The sequence below is a fragment of the Lepidochelys olivacea genome (assembly GCF_965140295.1).
Source record: "Lepidochelys olivacea isolate rLepOli2 genome assembly, chromosome: 11".
NCBI classification, from domain to species: domain Eukaryota; kingdom Metazoa; phylum Chordata; order Testudines; family Cheloniidae; genus Lepidochelys; species Lepidochelys olivacea.
The window spans coordinates 63,016,338-63,038,699 of NC_140421.1; the positions used below are offsets into that span (position 1 = coordinate 63,016,338).

Below are 22,362 nucleotides of genomic sequence, written 5' to 3' on the forward strand. Positions count from 1 at the left end.
CGAAACCATTTAGTTGAGGGTGAGTCCCACCTTTGGGGTGTGCCAGGTACAGCTCTGTTGCCCTCAGTTCACACAACAAGGATAACTACCCTTTATTACTCCTGCCCCAATAACAAGGAGACTGGGGAGCCAAGGCCAGCCACAAGGGATCATCGGGACAAGCAGTCCCATCATGCTGCGCACCTAGGCAGCATGGGTGTGCCCATGCAAAGGAGACCAGCGTCTGAAGCCTTTGTCCACAGCGCACCACTGGCTGTCAGGGGAGAGCTCCTCCAGTCTCCGCTTACCGAGACCTGGCCCCCGGGGCAGCGATGGGCCCCACCTGAGCCGACCAATAGAGGACGCATGGAAGCAAGAGTCAGGCTCCGGGGCCATAACCCGGAACAGGAAGTGGAGGCGTCTCGCGTCCTCTGACCCCAGCGAGGTACGGAAGGGAAAAAGGAGAAGCGGCTGAGGTGAGAGTAGGGCTGTTGGGCTGGGAAGCGGCTGGCAGGCCGCCGGTACAGCGGTCCGAGAGAGGGACCAGGACCGCCACTGCGGGGAGCGCCTGGGCGGCAGCCGCCGGGGCCGGGGAAGCCGCGGCCGTCGCGCGCACGCTGGGCTGGGCTGGGCGGGGCTTCACCGCTGTTTACAAAACAACTCCTGGCGCGCCGTCCCGCGTGTGCAGGCGCGCGCGCGCGCGTTCCCGTTCCCGCCCCCGCCCTCCGCTCGCGCGGGCCGAAAAGTAACGGTGCCGGCGCGTGGTCAGGGAATGGGGGCCGGGCGCGGGGTTGGCCATTGTCATGCTGGCGTGGGACGTGGGTCCCTGTCTAAACCCCGCCCCGACATCCTCTTGGGGCCGCCCCACGCGTGGCAGGGCAGCTTCTGAGGGGGCTGCGATTTGGGGCGCGAAGCAGAGGGGGAATGAAAAGGGGGCAGGGAGGGAAAGGGCGTTACTCCCCAGCGGCTTACTCCCCGGCGTGGGGCTGGTGCCCCGCAGGTGCCCTGTGGGCACCCCGCGGCCCCAGCGGCGAATATCCGTGGTGAGGTACCCAGGAGCCTCATGGGAGCGTGGAAGAGACTTGTGGGGCCTGAGGTTGGGACTGGCAGTGGCCAGTTCCGTGGCACGGGAGGCCATTGCCCTGTGAGGAATTTCTGTTACCTGGGTTGCAGCACCTCACTTGCCTGCCCTCAGGCGTCACCGTCCTTAGGCTCCTGTGCCGAGCGAGCGGGCATTTAGTTACACTCGCAAGTGCAGTGCTGGACTGAGAGTCCCCACTCCTGGGTTCTGTTTTGCCTCTGCAGCACGCATCGCTGTATGACCTTGGACAAGCCATTTGCCCATCTGCGTGTGAGTTTCCTGCTCCTAAACAATGTTTCCTCCTTTCAGAAGTGTGTTGTGAGGTTTAACCTTGGTTAGACAGAGCAGGATACTCCAATCGAAGTTGCTGTACAAATGCTTGCCTGCTCTCCGCACCCAGTTCAGTCTACCACCACCAAAACCTTAGATTTTTCTGTTCCCTTCCGTGGAAGGGGTAGGCTATCCCTTTTATGGGTTTTTCTTCCCTGTGGTTCCCCAGTGCCGAAGTTAAAATTAACCCTCTCTTTCCTACACCAACATCTCTATGTGCATTAAGGCTTTAATTATCTAGCTGCCCCTGAAACACATAAACAGAAATATTTCTGGGAAAGTCATTTTGTATTTAGTTTGTAGGATTTTTCTCTTACAAGTTGCTGGTTCTGAAGTACCACTAGCACAGACCATTGCCCAGGTTTCTTTGAAAGTAATTTATATGTACCATAAGAGCCAACCAGCTCTCACGGCTGATAGCCAGATTATATTGCAGTTATCACAATTGGTGCACAAAAATATAATTATTTATTCTAGTACCTAAAACCGAGGTAAGTGCTTTACTGAACAAATAAAAGACAGATCCCTGCCTCCAAGAGTTTGCATTCTGTATGTTAGACATGGAGCAATAAGTCAGGGCAATGAACAAAAGGGAGTGATGGGTGTAAAGTGAGACGAGTTATATGATTAAGATCTCTGGTCCCTCACTTTAGGTTGGTGTACATTTCGGTGGTTCTTTTATTACTTGTTTTTAACTTGCTGGTAGAACAACATGGTAGAAATAAATTTAGGGGTTTTAATGAGAAGAGAATGATAGCTTAGGGAGTTGGGAGGTTATTTCATGCATAGGAGATGTCCTGGAATTGGGAGGGGGATGGAAGCAAAGGGGGGAAGAGGCACCCTTGGGGAACAGAGAGGGAGATGGGAAAATGAGAGGAGATAAGATCAGAGATTTAGACTGGAACTGAATGATATAGGGCCATAAATTAACAATAATAGTGAACAGTAAGATGGGTAGCTAGTAAAGGGATCCAAAATATGATGTGTGACCAAGACGTGGTGTGAGCAAGAGGTGAGAAAGATAGACTTTAGTGGTGGTAGATTTCTGCCAAAATTGTTAAGCACAACTGGATTTCCTCTCTTGGAAACCACCTGACTGTAAAAAAAATATTGCTTAATCTGTAAACTCTGGCACAGGTACTGTCCCCACTTGTTAAAGCAACTCTCATCTTTTCATGTACTGTGTATATATACCTGCTACGGTATTTTCCACTCCATGCATCTGTTGAAGTGGGTTTTAGCCCACGAAAGCTTATGCCCAAACAAATTTGTTAGTCTCTAAAGGGCCACAAGGACTCCTCGTTGTTTTTGTCTTTATTTTGTTTTTACAGCTCCTAGCACAAAGGGGTCTGGTCCATGATTAGGGCTCCTAGGAACTACAGTAATACAAATAATAATGGTAGTAGTGGTAATACTGTTGGAAGATGATGGGTCCCTTTTAAGAGAGAGTTTTCCTCCATTTCTCCTTGGTTTCCTAGACTGGAGGATCAAGAGAGGTAGTTCTCAGGTGTCCTAGCTGGAACACCAGATTTCAGTTTTCATAGAAACCATAAAAATGGAAGGGAGCTTCAGAGTCCTACTACTCTGGCTATTTTGGGTAATGTTGATTGCTAATTTGGTTCCTGAACCACTGAGGTCTAAGTATCACTGACCTACACCATCCTTGATAGTGGTTGTCAAACCAGTTCTTGAAAAACTCCAATGATGGGGTTTCCAGAACCTCCTTTGGACGCCTGTCCCAGTGCTTAACTGTTCTTATAGTTGGAAACTTTTTTCTAATGTTTAACTTAAATCTCCCTTGCTGATTACTTCTTGTCCTACCTTTGGTGGACCTGGAGAACAATTGATCACTGTCTTTTTTTTATAACAGATCTTCACATAAAGTTCAAGACTTATCAGGTCTTTCCTCAGCCTTCTTGTCTCAAGACTAAAGATGCCCAGATTTTTTAACCTTTCTTTGTAGGTCAGGTTTTCTAAACCATTTTAAATTTTTGTTGCTCTGCTCTGGACTCTCCAGTTTGTCCACCAGTTATTAAAGTTTGGTGCCCAAAACTGGATGCAGTACTCCAGTGGAGGGCTCCCTGGCGCTAAGTATATCGGGACAGTTGCTGTCTGGGCCTTACATAGGATCCTTCTGTTAATACACCCCAGAATATTAGCCTTTTTGCAACTGTATCACATTGTTGACTCATATTCAGTTTGTGATCCACTATAACCCCCAGATCCTTTCCAGCAGTACTACTGCCTACCCAAATATTTTCCATTTTGTAGTTTTGCATTTGATTTTTTCTTTGTCCATTGCACTTGTTTTTATTGAATTTCATCTTGTTTATTTCAAACAACTTCTATTCTAATCCTGTCCTTCAAAGTGCTTACAATCCCTCCCTGTTTGATGTCATCATCAGGTTTTATAAGCATACTCTCTGTTCCATTATCTAAGTCATTAATGAGAATATTAAATAGTACAAGTTCCAGGACAGAACCCTGCAGGACCCCACTAGATAATAAGTCTTCCCAACTTGACAGCGAACCATTTGGTAACTACTAGTTTTGCACTTTGAAGTAATTTCTTCCAGGTTATCTTTTCCTAGTTTGCTTATAAGACTATCTGAAGCTTTACTAAAATCAAGATATATCACACTACATTTTCCCCTATTCAGTATGCCAAAAGAAGGAAATTAGATTGGTTTGACAAGATTTTGACAATTCCATGGTGGCTATTACTTATAACTCTATTATCTTCAAGGCACTTCCAAATTGATTGTTTAATCATTTGTTCCAGTATCTTTTGAGGTATCAAAGTTCGTCTGACTGGTCTATAACTCCTCCGGTCCTCTTTGTTCCCCTTTTTAAAGATAAGGTCATATGTTTGCCCTTCTCTAACTCCGTGGGACCTCACCTGTACTCCATGTATTCTGAAAGATAATTGGTAACGGTTCCAAGATTGCTTCAGCTAGTTCTTTCAGTATCCTAGGATGAATTTTGTGAGGTCCTGCCAACTTGAATGCATCTAACTTATCTATGTAAATGGTCTACAACCTTTTATTGCCCTATTTTGGCTTGTGTTCCTTCTCCCTTGTTAATATTAATTATGTTAAAAATCTGGTCACAATTTGCCATTTTAGTGAAGATTGATGCAAAATAGACATTCTGACACCGCAGCCTTTTTGGTGTTATCTGTTGATAGCTCTCTTTCCCTCTGAGTGGAGGACCTACACTTTCCTTCATGTTTTTTTTGCTCCTAAAGTGGTTATAGAACCTGTTCTTATTGCCTTTTATGCCCCTTTGCTTTTTGATTTTGTCCCTCCATGTTTGTGCTATTTTGCTGTACTTGTCCTTAGCAGTTTGTCCGTGTTTCCTCTTTCTGTAAGATTCCTTTTTGATTTTCAAGTCATTAAAGAGTTCCCGATGGAGCCATATTGGCCTCATTATTCTTCATATCTTTCCTTTGCATTGAGGTAGTTTGCTGTTGCACCTTTAATGTTGTCTCTTTGAGAAATTGCCAGCTCTCCTGAACTCCTTTTCCCCTTATATTTTCTTCCTATGGGACCTTTGTTACCAGTTCTCTTAGTTTCTTAAAATCTGTTTTATTGAAGTCCATTGTCATTCTGCTGCTCTCACTCTTTCCTTTGCTTAGAAATATGAACTCTATCATTTCATTATCACTTCCACCCAAATTGTTTTCAACCTTCAGATTCGCAACCAATTCCTCCCTGTTAGTCAGAATCAGGTCAAAAATCTCTGTCCCCAAGTCATTTTCTCTACCTTCTGAAACACAAAGTTGTCCCCAACACATTATAAGAACTTACTGGACATTTTGTGTTTTGATATATTACTTTTCCAACACATGTCTAGGGAGTTGAAGTCCCCCATTACTACCAGGTCTTGCATTTTGGATATTTCTGTTATGTGTTCTAGAAGTGCATTATCCATTTTCTCCTCTTGATTTGATGGTCTATCGTAGACCCCCTACCATGACATCACCCCTGTTTTTTCCACCTTTTTATTTTCACCCGGAGACTTCAATGTGGTCTGCCTCTCACCACCTTCTGCACCTCAGAACAAGTGTATATATTCTTGATGTATACAACACCACCTCCCTCAGTCATTTTGATCATCATCTCCCCTTTGCCCCTTTTTGTTTCTAACTTATCTGTTGCCTGGGAAGGCTGAAAGGAGTCTCCAAAGTTTCTTTGATGTCTATGACATTTTTATGTGCTATCGAAATGAAAATGCTGATTTTTTTTTTTTTAATTGCCTTATGGTCATCTTTCGTTTGGTCTCCTGTCAGTTCTCATTAGCTCCACTTGTTCAGGACTCCTTACAGTTCTTCATGCTCAGTGACTGCTGTGTGCCATTTAATTCAATAAAACTAAACAAGAAATATCTATCTCTAACTGCAAGAGACAGCTACAGTAGCCCTGTGGGTTATAAATCTGCCCTATCAACCATTCTCAGTTGATGCTAGTCATTACTATGTTTGCAACATAATACAGATTTTTGCAATGTTGAAATATTATTTTAAAGGAAGATTATACACATGTAATTCATTTTTAAGCAGTAATTGGTATTATTGTATTACTGTTACATTGAGCTATTTCAAGTTTAGAGATTCCTTAACTGAACAAGAGTTGTTCTTACAAAGCCTATGGATGAAAGAACCCATTATAAAAATATGGATCAAATGGAGAAATACCTTTTGACTTAGCTAAATTAGAAATTAAATGAGACTGCATTACCAAACGCACGAGGATTTGTGCTCCTTTCCCCATCTCTAGATTTTGGTAGGGGCCACGCAAGGCATCTAAGCACGAGCTTTCCCTTGCTCTACTGAAGCTGAGACCTGAGCATACTTTCAGCCTTTAGGATGGTGGTAAGCAATCAGGATTTAAATGTTTTAATTTGCCTACCAATATCCTTAAACATTCTTCTTGTCTTAGGGATATATTTGTCTCTCATGCTTCAACTATATACAGCAGAATCTTGGCAAACAATCTCCTCTGAAACTGATATTTCTCTGACAGCTATTAGTGGTGCTTGAGGCCTTACAAATTTACACCCTACCCTTTGTGAGTGAGAACATCTGGTCCATGATACTCCCTTGCAGTGTGAAAAGTGAGAGATAAGAGCCACACTGGACTTACCTCACTCTGGTGTTAAAATGTTTAAATTAATAACACTTATAAAGTGCTTTGAACATATGAAGTGCAGTGAGAGGGTCAGTTAATTTACTAATTTAGCTGGTTTACACAATATTAGCAGAAGAAGTGATTCTTCAAAGCATGTTGGTGGCTTTATCCATAACAATCATCTCAAGGCATAATTTGCTTTATGTTTAGGAATTACATTTCATTTACTGATAGACATGTAAATGCATGAACATTAACATCCTAATAATATACGTTGAATAAGGACTGTGAGAAGAGGAGTGAGATCATCATACGGGAAAGCGCAGGGAATGCTAAGGAATATATAAAAAGCTGTCAGCGTTTAGTAAGGAAGCTCTGTCAAAATTAATTTCTTAAACAAAAATGTTTAAAAAGAGCTTTGTCCATCTTGTGGACCAAGTTGCTGGCAGATCTATTCTATGTAGACTGAAACCTTTTCTCCTTTAGAATATAGAACAAACAGTAACGAGCTAAAAAGACCCTTAATTTCATTATTACCAGATTGCCAGTGGAGATGAGAGTGGGTGAGTGTCATGTGCAGAAAATGGCCTCCTGTCTGAGATTGAGTGTTCAACAGCCTTGAATCAGCTTTTGGTGGGGGCCAAAGGTTGGCAACACCAAGGTTAGTACCTGAAAGTTTATTTTAAGTTTCAATTGCAGCATTGTAAGCCTAATGTGGGAAACTGTGGAGCTCTTTTGTATTCCCTGACACAAAAACATGAAGTTGGGTATTTTTGCAGTGTCATGTAGATCAGTTTGTGGATTGGCCATCAGGAGATAATGCTGAGCAATAAAGGTAGCTTTTCAAGCCTGGATGATTATCATATTTGTTACATTTCATTCATGGCTTCTACTATATAGGTTTTTGGTCTGTGTTTTAAGTGTAGCTGAAGCCATTAAGCCATTAAATGAATTTGGCAGGAACATTGCATTGACCTACTAAGTAGTTTAAGTTCTGGATACATAAGGATAATGTTTATCTATTATGGGAGGAGACATTTCCTGATCTAATGTACAAAACCAAAGTGCAAATGTTCCTCTCCATAGAAATCTTTTGTAAAAGGAGATAGATGTATATGATTTAAAGCTGCACATTTTGTGACTGTGACAGGGTGTCCTGGAGACCTCACAGTCCTACCACACCCTGTCCCAAAAAGTAGCAGTGAAGGTGGGTCCTCCAGGCCTGCCTAGAGTGGCTGCAGGGAAGCAGCCAATCAGAATGGAGGAGGCTCATCTAAAAGGAGCTGCAAGGTGTGAGCAGCTCAGTTGCTGGCTGGGACCAAAAGGATGAGGCAGACTTGGAAGGCTGTGAAACTCTCCAGGTGAGGAGGCCTGAGAGAGACCCTACTCAAGCAGGGAACAGGCAGAGAACTTCAGCCCTGAGGAAATGGTAAAGTAGAAGCTGCTACGTGGGAAGTGGCCCAGGGAATAACAGCAGCAACTATTACAGGAAGTACCATGTGGCTGCTATTTATAGGGACCCTGGATCAGGATCCAGAGTAGTGTGTGGGCACAGATTCCCTCCACTTGTAGAGTGGCCAAATTCCCAAGAAGGGGACAAGTTTAATTTAAAAGCCCAAGTAAAGGGCAGGACTTAGAGTCTCCAGGGAAGATGCCCTGAGGGCACTACTCTATAACAGGGCAGGGACGGGCTTAAAGCTAGCCCAGAAGGGGCTGAGAACTGAGCCCAGAGACAGGGCTGGAGACATTACCAAGGGCACAGGGACAGGCCCTATTGGACCTTTTACCCCAAAAGGAGTGTTTGTTCATGGATTTGACTGTGTGACTTAGTCCTCCAGCTGAAGACCTGTCTGACAAGGGCAACAGCCAACCGGGGGCACCTCGAAAAAAGAGTGTGTAGGTTCTTGCTCACCCACGGGGAGGCGCTCACAAGAGGTGAGTGTGCACTGTCACAATGACCAAAGCACTAGATTTTGGGTTTGGTTTTTTTTGCTTCCCTGGCAGATAATTTTCTTTTGAATAAACTGGCCTGCTGCATGCAAAGCCTGCATCTGCAGCTCTCTAGGTTTGGGTTGATTAAGAAGTCTTCATACAATGACTGGGCCCTTGGATAGTGGATCGTATGTGGCATTTGTAGAATAATCTAATGAAACAGGAATTTGTTTTGATCATGAAGATTCAGTTGAGATTAAATTATAATCCTTATCTGAAACAGTACTGTGTTTTCACAGTGATATCATTTTCTTGGGGCTCAGCCATGCTGACATTGAGAATAGGGTAAAAGCCAAGACTATGCTTTTCATATTTGTTTTCAATGGTTTTTGTATTTGGTTTATAGATGTTTGACAGGAGCAAGCCAACTGATGAAGCCTCTGCTTTTTCAGCACAAGGTAAGCAAAATAATTATTAAAACAAAAATATTGACCTTCAAAACACAAAAAAAGCATCTATTTTAACTGTAAAAATGTCAGTTCCCCTTGTTGTTTCAGTTGGGTTAGTAGTTTGTCAATTCTATTCTAATTCTGTTCTAAATTCATAGAATCCTAGATGTCAAGGATAGAAGAAAGACCTTTTAAATTCTTTTTAGGTGCAAGGAATTGTTTTATAGTGAACTGTTCAACACCTGCTGCGTTTTACTCCAGAGGTGACTGCATTATGATGACAGGTGAAGTGATTTCAGCATACAGGGCCTAACCTTAGTCCCGATTAAGTCAATAGAAAAATTCCCAATGATGTCAACTGTAAAAAGATAAGGCTTATAGTTTATGCAGCTCTTTGGGGGTGACTGATTCTGTATAAATGCAAGTTTTCCTAAATTTAATCAATTCTACTTTTGTTGTCCTATAAAACACATTATTTTTGACGCTGACAACTTAGTGCAATGGTAACAATGAGCAGTTTTGATTTCTTCTGCCTGGTTTTCTATCTTTGCTTTTTTCTTTTTCTTTTTAAATAGGTATAGAAAGACGAGGTATTGAAGGATCCCTACAACAGGAGAGCAATAGCAGGTGAGTTAGATTATATAATTAGCATCAGACTTTATTGCTTACAGTAAATGAACTAGGGAGAATCTAGCTTTTGACATTAAATTTGACCCTGTACAACTGATGATGCAATATTTTCAACTGTAGGGTTAATGGTCTCTTTATCCTATGTATAGGTATCATTAAACATGTACATTGCAGTTGTGCCCTTTGAGCCCTCATTAATATCAGCAGTGAGATTGAAGGTCAGCAAATTTCATTTTTGGCTTCAGAATTCCAGAGAACCTGAAAAAAACCCAGCAGCCAAGTAGCCCAAAGTCGTGTTTCAAGATTAGCAGAAGGTTTAAATGTGACTTCAATTCCTGTTATCCTCTCTTTTTATTAAAAAATAATCATGTAGACTGGCCAGGGTTTCTGATGACATTTATCTGTGGCTACATTAAAAAGATTTTTGATTTTTTTTAAAGTACTTCCTAATAAGAATTTTATATAGAAATTTTGATATTGCTGGGATGGAATTGTTTCATTTCTGAAGTTAAAAAAATCTATCTCTTTTGCTGCTACTTTTGTCTCCCTTGCTCTTTTTTCCCCCCCTCATCCCTAACTTTTGCAATCTTTTTCTGCTCTCAGTCCCTCTCCTTCTCTCTATTCTCCTTTTCAGTTTAATTCTGAAGTCCAGCTGCATCTCTTCTGTCTCCATTTTCAGCTCAGACCTCCCATCTGTCTCCTCTGTTCAAAATTGTTGCGTCATTGCTGACTCTGTGCTTTCTGTTCCCGTATCTCTCAGGTCTGTAGATCTCTCTGTCACCTTCTTCTGCAGGGCTACCTGTGCATATCATTACCTCGATTTCAGTGCTTAAAAAATTCTTATCCAGGCTTTCATTTTCTTTTGCTTGAATTATTGTTTCCTTCTCTGTGGCCTCCCCAAATCCCAGCTGCTTTTCTCTAGTATGTGGTCATGGTAAATGTAGGTACTAGTGACATAGGGAAAGGTTGGAGAGAGCTCTTGTAGGCCAAATTTAAGCTGCTAGGTAAGAGGGTAAAGTCCAGGACCTCTTTGATAGCATGCTCTGAAATGCTTCCAGTTCCACGCACAGGGCCAGAAAGACAGACAGGACTTTAGGGTCTCAATGTGTGGATGAGATGATGATGTATGGAGGCAGGTTTTAGGTTTATTAGGAACTGGGGAACCTTTTGGTAAAGGAGGAGCCTGTGCAGGCAGGATGGGCTCCACCTAAACCAAAATGGAACCAGGTTGCTGGAGTGTAAATTTTAAAAGGTTGTAGAGGTTTTATTAAACTCAAGACTGGAGGGAAGCTGACATGTGCAGAGGAGCATGCGATTCAGGCAGAGAAATCCCTAATGGATGAGTTTATTAAAGGAGAAACTCTGTGTACTAGTAAAGTACCAGGCAAATTGGTTGAAACTGTAGTAAAGAACAGAATTATTGGATACATAGATAAATATGATGCGTTGGTGAAGAGTCAACATGGCTTTTGTAAAGGGAAAGCATGCCTTTACAATCTATTAGAATTCTTTTAGGTTGTCAGCAAGCATGTGGGTATAGTGTACTTGGACTTTCAGAAAGCCTTTGAGAAGTCCGTCACCAAAAGCTCTTAAGCAAACTAAGCAGCCGTGGGATAAGAGGGAGCATCCTCTGATGGATCAGTAACAGGTTAAAAGATAGGAGACAAAGGGTAGAAATAAATGGTCAGTCTTCACAATGGAGAGAGGTAATAGCAGTGTCCCCCAAGGATCTGTACTGGGACTTGTGCTGTTCAACATATTCATAAATTATCTGGAAAAAGAGGTGAAAAGTGAGGTGGGAAAATTTGCAGATGATACAGAATTACTCAAGATTGAAGTCAGCTTTGGACTTAACTAAGAGTTACAAAGGGATCACACAAAACTGGTGACTGTGTAACAAAAGGGCAGATAAAATTCAATGTTGATAAGTGAAAGTAATGCATATTGGAAAGCATAATCCCAATTATACATTATAAAATGATGTTTTCTAAATTACCTGTTACCACTTAAGAAAGAGATCTTGGAGTCATAATGGATAATTTTCTGTAAACATCTGCTCAATTTACAGAAGCAGTGAAAAAAGTTAACAGAATGTTAGGAGCCATTAGGAAAGTGATAGATAATAAGTCAGAAAATATGATGTCACTTTATAAATTTATGGTACACCCACACCTTGAATACTGCCTGCAGTTCGGGTCACTCAGTCTTAGAAAAGATATATTAGAATTGGACAAGGTGTAGAGAAGGGCAACAAAAATTGTTAGGAGCATGGAACAGCTTCCATATTAAGGGAGATTAAAAAGAATGAGATTTTTCATCTTAGAAAAGAGACAGCTAAGTGGAGATATGATACTGGTCTATAAAATCATGAATGGTATGGAGAAACTGAATAGTAAAGTGTTATTTACCCCTTCATATAACACAAGAACTATGGGTCACCCAATGAAGTTAACATGTAGCAGGTTTAAAACAAAAGAAAATACTTCCTCACACAACTCTGTCAACTTGTGGAACTTGTTGGCAGGGGTTGTTGTGAAGGCCAAAAGTGTAACTGGATTCAAAAAAGAATTAGATAGCCATTGATGGACCTAACCTCCATGAACCTATTAGCCAAGATGGTCAGGGGTGCAACCCTATGCCCCAGGGTTCCATAAGAACTTCATCTGCCAGAAGTTGGGACTAGATTACAGGGGGATAGATCACTCAAAATTGCCCTATACTATTTGTTTTCTTCAGCACTGGCCACTGTCTGAAGACAGCATACTAGGCTAGGTGGGCCGTTGGTCTGACCTAGTATGGCCATTCTTACGTTATTTTCTTACACTCCTTAAACAACTCCATTGGCTTCCCATTCATTGTACAGTTCAGATCAAAATTGTCTTCCTTTTAATTAAAATCCTTCAAGGGCTCACTGCAGCCTATCTTATGGGACCATGTCTTTTTATTCCCCTCTGAACTGGCTGCCTCCATGTCTTGCTGCACATTCTTGCCACTGTCAGAACCCCTCCTCTGCAGCTGCTGGCTGCACCAGTGTTCTGATATTGTTTTTCTTCATCAGTTCTCCATCTCATTTCAATCTCTTCTGAAAATGTATCTTTCCCCACTTCTGTTATCTCTTGATTTCTCTCTCTGCTATTATTTAACTCCCTAAGCCAAGGCTTCTCAAACTTTTTTATAGTGTGGACCACATATAAATCGAGATTTTGTCTGATGGACACTGTCCTTTCCTCTTCTTCATTCCTCCTTTTCATTCTTCCCTTCTTTCCACATTTTCTCCCCTTCTCTTCCTTGTCCTCTCTCTTGACCTCTTTCTTAAGTCTTTAGAAGGTGCTTGATGGCACTTTTGCAGATTAAAAGTGAACTGCAAATATTCACAAATTGCAGTGGCAATATGGGTATTCAACACAGTATTAATTTTAAATAGTTTCTTCATTTTTTCATGCTCCCACACAGCTACATCCTGTGCATTCGTTCGATTTTTTTCTCCTCAATAGTGTTCCTACTCTTCAGGAGAAGTATGGTTTTCACTTCCCACAGCATGGCAGTCATTTTGACATATAAATCTAAATCATATCAACTTTCTTGACATTTATACGATGGAAAATATTCAGGAGTTCATTTAATCTGCTTCATTAAAAATGTCTTTATTAAAAACATCTTTTCTGACCTGAGAGCATTCAGCACTTACATTTCAAGTTACATTTCATAGTTATTTTTGGGTGACGATTTAATCTCTCATTATCTTTATTTCTTTAATTTTTGTAATTATCTCTGGCCAGTACCGTCTATAAATAGTGGGGTTATGACTATAAACTTGTTGTAAACACATGTGGGTCCCTGCGTAATCTGTACAGTTATATAAGTTCTTCAAGGCAGAAAGAGTGCTTTGGTAATTTCTAAAAAGAAAAGGAGTACTTGTGGCACCTTAGAGACTAACCAATTTATTTGAGCATAAGCTTTCATGAGCTACAGCTCACTTCGTCGGATGCATTCAGTGGAAAATACAGTGGGGAGATTTATATACATAGAGAACATGAAACAATGGGTGTTACCATACACACTGTAACGAGAGTGATCAGGTAAGGTGAGCTATTACCAGCAGGAGAGCCGGGGTGGGGGTGGGGGTGGGGGGAACCTTTTTAGTGATCATCAAGGTGGGCCATTTCCAGCACTTGACAAGAACATCTGAGGAACAGTGGTGGGGGGGGGGGGGATAATAAACATGGGGAAATAGATTTACTTTGTGTAATGACATCCACTCCCAGTCTCTGTTCAAGCCTAAGTTAACTGTATCCAATTTGCAAATTAATTCCAATTCAGCAGTCTCTTGTTGGAGTCTGTTTTTGACATTTTTTTGTTGAAGAATTGCAACTTTTAGGTCTGTAATCGAGTGACCAGAGAGATTGAAGTGTTCTCCGACTGGTTTTTGAATGTTATAATTCTTGACGTCTGATTTGTGTCCATTTATTCTTTTATGTAGAGACTGTCCAGTTTGTCCAGACCTTGTAGGTGTTTGGTGCTAATAGGCAATGGTCACAGACACCACCCTATACAAGAAACCGACTGACCGCTATTCCTACCTACATTACAGACCTAAAAGCTGCAATTCTTCAACAAAAAAACTTCAAAAACAGACTCCAACGAGAGACTGCTGAATTGGAATTACTTTGCAAACTGGATACAATTAACTTAGGCTTGAATAGAGACTGGGAGTGTATGGGTCAAAGTAAAAAGATTTCCCCATGTTTATTCCCCCCCGCCCCCCCCGGGTTCCTCAGATGTTCTTGTCAACTGCTAGAAATGGCCCACCTTGATTATCACTACAAAAGGTCCCGTCCCCCGCTCTCCTGCTGGTAATAGCTCATCTTAAGTGATCACTCTCGTTACAGTGTGTATGGTAACACCCATTGTTTCATGTTGTCTATGTATATAAATCTCCCCACTGTATTTTCCACTGAATGCATCCGATGAAGTGAGCTGTAGCTCACAAAAGCTTATGCTCCAATAAATTTGTTAGTCTCTAAGGTGCCACAAGTACTCCTTTTTCTTTTTGTGGATACAGACTAACACGGCTGCTACTCTGAAACTTGGTAATTTCTGTAGCCCCTGCATTCTTTTTGCAAAACTTCCCTGAAGTATTCTGAGGGAAGAATCTTTTATTTTTTAAATTGTATGCATAATATCATGAGTGCTTGAGAGTGTATGGTGAATTCTTGCTATACGTGGCTGGCTTTCTTTTTAGGTTTGCATATGGTATTCAGGAAAAACTTTAACACTTCAGCAGCATGAGTGGATTTTAAGCTCAGCACCATAAATCCATCTAAACGATTATGCTAGAATATGAAAAAATACATTTTTGATAGTATAAGTCTTAATGTTTTATTAAACACCTGAAATATAATACATTTTATAAGTCTGATTTTTCTCACTGAAAACTACTAGTAATATCAGTAAACTTTTCTTCCGTCAGTATAAGCGTACGAGAGCCAGAGCAGGCTGGACCTGGGTTATCCAGTGTGCAAAATAGACAAGGCTATTGCAACTGCTGCCACGTGCACTACAGCAATCTTGAACAGGTAAGACATTTGCAGCAGAGTAGGAAATTCATAGATACTGAGGTCAGAAGGGACCATTATGATCATCTAGTCCGACCTTCTGCACAACGCAGGCCACAGAATCTCACCCACCCACTCCTGCGAAAAACCTCTCACCTATGTCTGAGCTATTGAAGTCCTCAAATCGTGGTTTAAAGACTTCAAGGAGCAGAGAATCCTCCAACAAGTGACCCGTGCCCTATGCTACAGAGGAAGGCGAAAAACCTCCAGGGCCTCTTCCAATCTGCCTTGGAGGAAAATTCCTTCCCGACCCCAAATGTGGCGATCAGCTAAACCCTGAGCATATGGGCAAGATTCACCAGCCAGATACTACAAAAAATTCTTTCCTGGGTAACTCAGTTCCCACCCCATCTGACATCCCATCACAGGCCATTAGGCCTATTTACCATGAATATTTAAAGATCAATTAATTACCAAAATCATTTTATCCCATCATACCATCTCCTCCATAAACTTATTGAGTTTAATCTTAAAGCCAGATAGATCTTTTGCCCCCACTGCATCTGTTTTTCATCTCTCTAATTCTCACATCATCACGACCTGTATTAAGAGATGGTTGAAATAACAGGCTCTCGGTAGTGTTGCCTGACCAGCTTGTTCAAATGTGTCAATCTCTAATATTGAGCATCTTTTTTTAAAGTCAGTACTGAATGGAACATAACCATTTTGATAGTTTTTTCTATCATGGGTGGTTACATCATAGGAATCTATCATATTATGTGCTTATTAGGCTCCAATTACTTTAGTATCTGAGCACCTCCCAGATTTTTAAAAATAGAAATGTCCGTTTCTTTATTTTTTTTCTTCCTTTTTAGGCTGTAGGAGAAGTTATTTGATTAGTTTGTGGGATTTTAAAATATATAATGTATGTGTGAGAGAGAGAAACTGACTGAAGAAAAGCTAAGTGAAAGAAATGAGTTGTGAATTTACTTCTGAAAGCGGTGAAACCTGTGGCAATTCTTTTGTGACCTTGGGTTCCATAGTCTTGGTCCAGCTCCTGTGATACAGTCATGCACTGTTGGTAGACAGTTTCATTATGTGGAACGTAGCTGTCACAGTTGTAGAGTGAACGGTCTCTGTCAGGTAACTCGTTCCAGACAAGGACAGAGACCTTGAACTAAGCTCTGTGTTTAATGGGGAGCCGAGTGCAAAGAGTGAAGCAGAGGGGTGATGCTAAGCTTACAGGCTGCTTTGTTTTGTACCTACTAAGCTTTTTCAAGGGGAATGTCTTCATTCCTAGAATCGCTATGTAATATGAGCTAGCAGTATGAATATGTTCAATATATAAACTGCATTGCATATCCTAAGGACATGAGTATTTGATATTTTTTTCCCTGTTCTTTAACTCTACCATGGTCTGAAAGTGTTTGTTGTCTTGTGGGCCAATGATAATCAAATAGCAGGAATCTGTTTGGTCTTCATCTACCTCTGTATTGGGTTACAGATAATTTAAAGGTGTGTTCCCGTTGCGTTATGGGTTTATATTTCCTGAACATCTGAAGTTAAGAAGTTATTTTTCCCATCATCATTTGTAGAGATTGTGTACCAAGCACAACAGATGCTGTAAGATATATGCACATTTTTGGAAGCTGTTAATTATGCTTCAGTTCTTCAAGATGCTTAACACACATGCCCAATTTTGAGTGCATGAGTAGTCCTAATGACTACCCATTGGTTTTAAAGTTAGGCAAGTGCTGAAGTACCTTCCTGAATCAGGTCCTTAAAGTCTAGAAGAGGAGGAAAAATTGTTTTTCAACAATTTTCATTGCAACATGGAGAATTTGAAACTTAGAAGATGAAAGCTACCTTCCTGGATAGATCCCTTAGTCGGTTAGGATACCAAGCTAGTGATGTGGTTTCTGTCTTTTCAGCATGTTTTCAGTTCCCAGCACAGACATTTCACCATGTACTGCAGGAATCGCACAGGTACCACCACCCTGATGGAGCGTTTCCTGCAAGATGTTCTGCAACATCATCCCCACAGATACCATGACAACAGGTATACTATACAGTTTGTTTTTATCTGTGTGTTGGTATAATGCATATGTGGTTCAGCATAGAATCATAGAATATCAGGGTTGGAAGGGACCTCAGGAGGTCATCTAGTCCAACCCCCTGCTCAAAGCAGGACCAATCCCCAATTTTTGCCCCAGATCCCTAAATGGCCCCCTCAAGGATTGAATTCACAACCCTGGGTTTAGCAGGCCAATGCTCAAACAACTGGGCTATCCCTCCCCCTGAGGGAGGGATAGCTGTAGAAATACAAAACTTCAACTACATTTTGCCCATTTTAAGGTAGGAACTTCCACACTGAAGCAACTTTAAAAGAAAAGGCTATTTACAAAGAAGGAATAGACGTGGCTAGTGTTTTAGGTATTCCCTTTGCACTTATTTCAGATCTTTCCGTTTTATCACTTTATTTAATTATTTTAATCATCATAGTAGCATCTGGGCATGTGACATTAAATGAAAACAATCCCCATATTAAACTAACAGACCACACACTTACAAACCCTTACCTCGTGTACATCAACTGTATACATACTAGACTGACAGTAAATTATTGATGCATTTGTTGAAAGAGTTCAGACGTATGCCTTTTTGATTATGATTAAGATAATTTGTGGATTATGTAAACTGAATTTTTATATGCCAGTGTTGTTGTTACCTGAATGTATGAACTGTAAGGGTAATGGGATATTTACGTAAACAATCCTAACTGGCTTCTTCAGTATTTCTCAATGCTTAGGTTTTGTATAGTACTGTTCTTTTCTGTGTGTATGTAAATTGCTAGAACAACCTTAACTGTAAGGTATTTTGTGTAAGATTATCAGACTGCCCAGCTGAAAGGAAACCAAGCAGGCTTCACACCTGATTTAGTCTTCAGTAGGCACTCAGATACCAAAGTGTTGGGCACAGTATAAGAACATCAATAATATTGTACCTTAACACCCACCTTTCTACAGTCCAGAGAGCCAGCACCTTAATGTCAATCTCTCTGCTCTTCCTCAAGACAACTTTCTTTTGTAGAGAAAGTTGTATGTCCCCAAATAATACATTCAGATGAAGTGCTAGAACTGAGCTGGTAGGGAGTCAGTCTGTCTTGTCAGGAATTGGTCAAGTTGATATTAGAAGAGGATATGGCAGAACAATCTTTCAGGCATGTCCTTGTCAAATTAATTGTGACTGCACACATCAGCATAAATAAAAAGTAACTATTTCTTGTTTGAGTTTGAAAATGCTTCTCGTTTTCTCATGAAGAAAATATGCAAAGAACTTTGAGGCAACACCCGAATGGACATGTTTTGATGAGCTGATGAAAATGCAAGATTAATACATTTGGGGAACAAAATGTACTTGGTAGAAAGAAGCAGATCCCATTAAGTTGCAGAAACAGAGTGGGATGGGAAAAATAATGGAAAAATTAGTTGAGTGGCTGTGGAAAAACACAGCCCCAAATATAGATGGTGTGGGTGCAGTGACCCAAAGAAGAAAAAGAAATAAGTACATTGCTTTAAGTACAGTTGTGCTCTTCAAAGGGACTATGTAAAAATGGCAGATTCTTAACTTTCAGATCAGAGAGTGAGGTGAATACATTCTTTAAAATCAACCAAATTGTTTGCAAAGTTCCAGTCAGTTACACTCTTGGAAACCCAGTAAACACACTGAACGTGTCTAGGCAACATTGAAAGCACAGTGTGAAAATAATGTGGTTGCATGGATATGTCTGGGGCGTGACTTGGCTTGTAGAACTTGTACTGCTGATGATGATGTGTGAGAAGGAAGACCCCAACATAACTTTCAGATCCTAGGATGAGTTTCCAAGGATGATAGCTATACAAACCATCTCTTTACTTAAGCCCTGAAATTTTGTCATTAATTATAATAATTCTGGGAATTCTCAATATTCATACAAATATCCAGTCCTCTTTTGGATTTTTCTATGATCTTGGCCTAAGTGTTTTCATGGCAGTGAATTCCACTGTCATAAATATGTATTGTTTTATCATTTTTAATTTCCTGCCCTTTATTTTCATTTTCTATCCCCTTGTTCTTGAGCTATTTTCAGTCTCTCTTCATATGAGGTTTTCATGTCCTCAGTCATCCTTTGAATCCTATTGAATTCTGCAACATCCTTTTTGTGATGGTGTCACCAGTATCAGTGATCCAGATGAGGCAGTATCATTGACTTATATAACAGCATTAATAATATTTTCTGTATTGTACCCCATCCCATTTCATATGCATCCTAACATCTTAGCTTTGTTTGACTACAGCTGTGTGTTGAGCCGAGGTCTTAATTGAGCTGTCTACGGTGATGCTGCGATCCCTTTTCTGAGCTGATACAGTTCATTGAGAATCTTATATGTTGTATGAGTAGTTTAATTTTTTCCCCTCCAATTTGCGTGACCAATTTTGATAAATTCAAGAACTTCATTTGTTGTGGTGGTGCCCATTCACTTCGTTTAAGTCTCTTTGAAGCTCCTTTCAGTCCTCAGTCTTGTGAATTGTGAAAGAGTGTACTCAACATTTGGCGTTCTCCCTGCAGCTGCATGTAGCATAGCAGACTTGTTCCCCATCTGGCACCCCCTGTTGATGGTTGTCTCTTTCCTTGTAATTCAGCCCTCCAGCCAGGTCACGTTCAAATCCACCCCTTCTGAGATAAGTGTCCCACAAATAAACAGTCCCATGCTCTTACAAAAGGTCTTCGGCTTTGACTCTGAGCCCTGTAGGCCTTGTGCTGTCTAGACTCAGGGTTTTGACTGTCCTTTATCCCCTTATTATTAGGGGGACCTTCACACCACCTTCCCCTGGTGGCTAGTAAGGAAACCCAAGCCCACCCATTTCTGGGTTCAAGACCAGGGATCCTGTAGTGAGCAGGCAAGATCTGTCTATTCATATCTATGCCTGCTATTTCCCTGGGCTTCTTCCTATCATAACCTTTTAGCAGACCTTCTCCCCACAGCATCACTGTATTCACCCTCCTCTGGAATCCTCCAACAAAATCCCAAACTAAAAGCATAAACTTAAACCAACTTCCTCCCTCCTCGGGCTTGGCCTTTCATGCCACCTATTCTTCTGCAGGCTTCTAGCTTCTGATATACTTAGACTCTCTTGTTTATTTTTACATCTTCAGCTATTTGCTCTTCAAAATCCTTTTTGTCTCTTTTCATTTCTTTCTCGTATATTGCCTACTGTTCCTGTTCGTTGGCTTCATTAGGGTTAGATTTACAAATTTTGAAGGATTTCTTTTTGACTCAAATACCCTCTTGAACCTTGTTATTTAGCCATATTGGTTTACTCTCTTTTCTTTCCTTCCTTGTAATTTTTTTAATGTAATCTATATGTGAATAATATACAGACGTGTATGCACATACACACACTAACTCACAGTGCACATTTTATATATAATGTGTAGTGTCTGTTCCCCTAGAGAGAAACATGACACATTTAGATGTCTTACAAGCATTTGTGTATGTGTATAATATAGAGACATACATGCGCGCACGCACACACACACACCCCGCATAACACATTAACTAGATGTGTCATGTTCCCTTTGAGCAGCTGATTTATATCTGCTTTATAGCCGCAGACCATGTTTGCGGATCAGAAGCGGACACAAATTTTGTATATGCACAGGGCTCTAAAGATAAGACCTGTAAATTTTAATTTTGCAATTTAATGGCCAACCTCAGCCAGTATACTGACTGAGCCTTAACTATGAATCCACTACCAGTGGTTCCATAATAATCAACTCCTGGGGTGAAACAAACATCTTTTATGTGTTAGTATAAGCACATCATTCATGTGTAACAACCCAGAATCAGTGAGTAGGTCACCCTAATGAGTGAAGACTAAAATAGTATTTCACCCTGGCAACTGATATATATTATTTATAAGAAGATAGTGAAAGTGTTTTATGACTGTGTTTTAGCCATTATGATTTTCTTACGTGCTGCATTGATGGAAGGAGGAATATTTCTGAAGAATGTTCCACACTATTGACAGTTTTTTCTTTCAAGGAGACAGTGCATTAATCGCTATACTGTGGGATGCTGTCACAAATCTGTAACATTCCACGGTACTCTCTAAACAGTTGACGTTCCAGTGTTTGTAGAGCATTAATTTGTGGTTTGAAATTGGTTTCCTCATGTATAAAGGGACAGCTCAAAATAAAGAAATGATGTTGACATAATGCATATAACACTTCGTTTATATTTACAACCCTTGACTGTTTATCTGTCTGAAAAATTGAGGGCATTTATTTATTGTGCAGTCCGTGTGTGCACACGTGTATATACATATAGTTCCTGTGTGCATATGTGTATTCTGTATGTCTGGGGACACACTTATATTCCTGTTGTTCCTATCTGGCTATTTATAATTTAAAGACATGAGCAAAATTATTTGCTTCCTTTGCACAAGTGCTTGATGACCACAGGCTACTCTAGCTGCAATGCTGCAACATTACATTAAGCTTTCCTGCAGCATGGTACTACCAATCAAATGCAGTGGAGCTAGCTCAAGAAGGAGCGGGCAGATTCTTTTCTGTTTTTGCTGTCCCCAAAATAAAAGTTTATAAACAATTCTCCCCCATTGCTCTGGTAGGTCAGAGTACTGTTAATCACGGTGATACTGATTCTTGGCACCAGGTGTGCTTCTGGGAATAGTGCTTCAGTCTCTTGTATGCAGCAGATTCTCTAGGTCTTTCCTCCTCCTCATGCACTGTATTTACATTCACAGACTGAAAACTAAAAATATATATTTAAACAATGTTTAGGTTTCCATGAAATTAAAAATTCAAACCTTTAATTCATGATGTCCTGGGGAAAGAATAGTGTGAGTTTAAGTCAGAATGTGAGGTTGAACTATTATCCGCCCTACATTTTATTTAAATTCAGAGTTAGAAAACAAAAAACCCAAACACCAACATTAAGGTTTCCATGGCATTCAGTTGTTTAATTCATTGTATTCTGAGGAAAAAATAGTGTGGGTTAAGGATGTTTTGTGAGTGTGATAACTTTGATAATCTGACTTTGGCTGGTTTATGTTACAACCTCAATACTATTCGTCCATTTACTTACTTTTACTATGCTCATTAGCATTATCTAATTGTAGTACATGTGTATTAACTTTGTCAAAGTTCTGTAATTTTAATTTAAAAAAAACTAATAAAAGTTTAAAATCTGTTACTTCCTTTATAAGCCAGTTTA

At 40.6% G+C, this 22,362-nt stretch overlaps 2 protein-coding genes across 6 annotated transcripts in view; one reads left to right on the forward strand and one right to left on the reverse strand.

The window, feature by feature from the left end:
- CMKLR2 (chemerin chemokine-like receptor 2) overlaps positions 1–338 on the reverse strand; it is a 45,346-nt gene extending 45,008 nt beyond the window's left edge. For all 4 annotated transcript variants that reach the window (XM_084643117.1, XM_084643119.1, XM_084643118.1 and 1 more), the window contains exon 1: positions 184–338. The gene's annotated coding sequence lies outside the window, so the exon portion shown is untranslated. The remainder of the gene's footprint in view (positions 1–183) is intronic.
- A 36-nt stretch (positions 339–374) lies between these two features.
- ADAM23 (ADAM metallopeptidase domain 23) overlaps positions 375–22,362 on the forward strand; it is a 270,352-nt gene continuing 248,364 nt past the window's right edge. Inside the window, exons 1-6 of one of the 2 annotated variants that reach the window (XM_084643105.1) lie at positions 375–455; positions 7,060–7,180; positions 8,858–8,909; positions 9,476–9,527; positions 15,001–15,106; positions 17,017–17,144. In XM_084643105.1, the coding sequence (XP_084499231.1) occupies positions 8,858–8,909; positions 9,476–9,527; positions 15,001–15,106; positions 17,017–17,144 (338 nt within the window). In that variant the 5' untranslated portion in view covers positions 375–455; positions 7,060–7,180. Of the gene's footprint in view, positions 456–1,245; positions 1,329–7,059; positions 7,181–8,857; positions 8,910–9,475; positions 9,528–15,000; positions 15,107–17,016; positions 17,145–22,362 lie in introns of those variants that run through there. The other variant, XM_084643106.1, reaches the window with a different exon arrangement.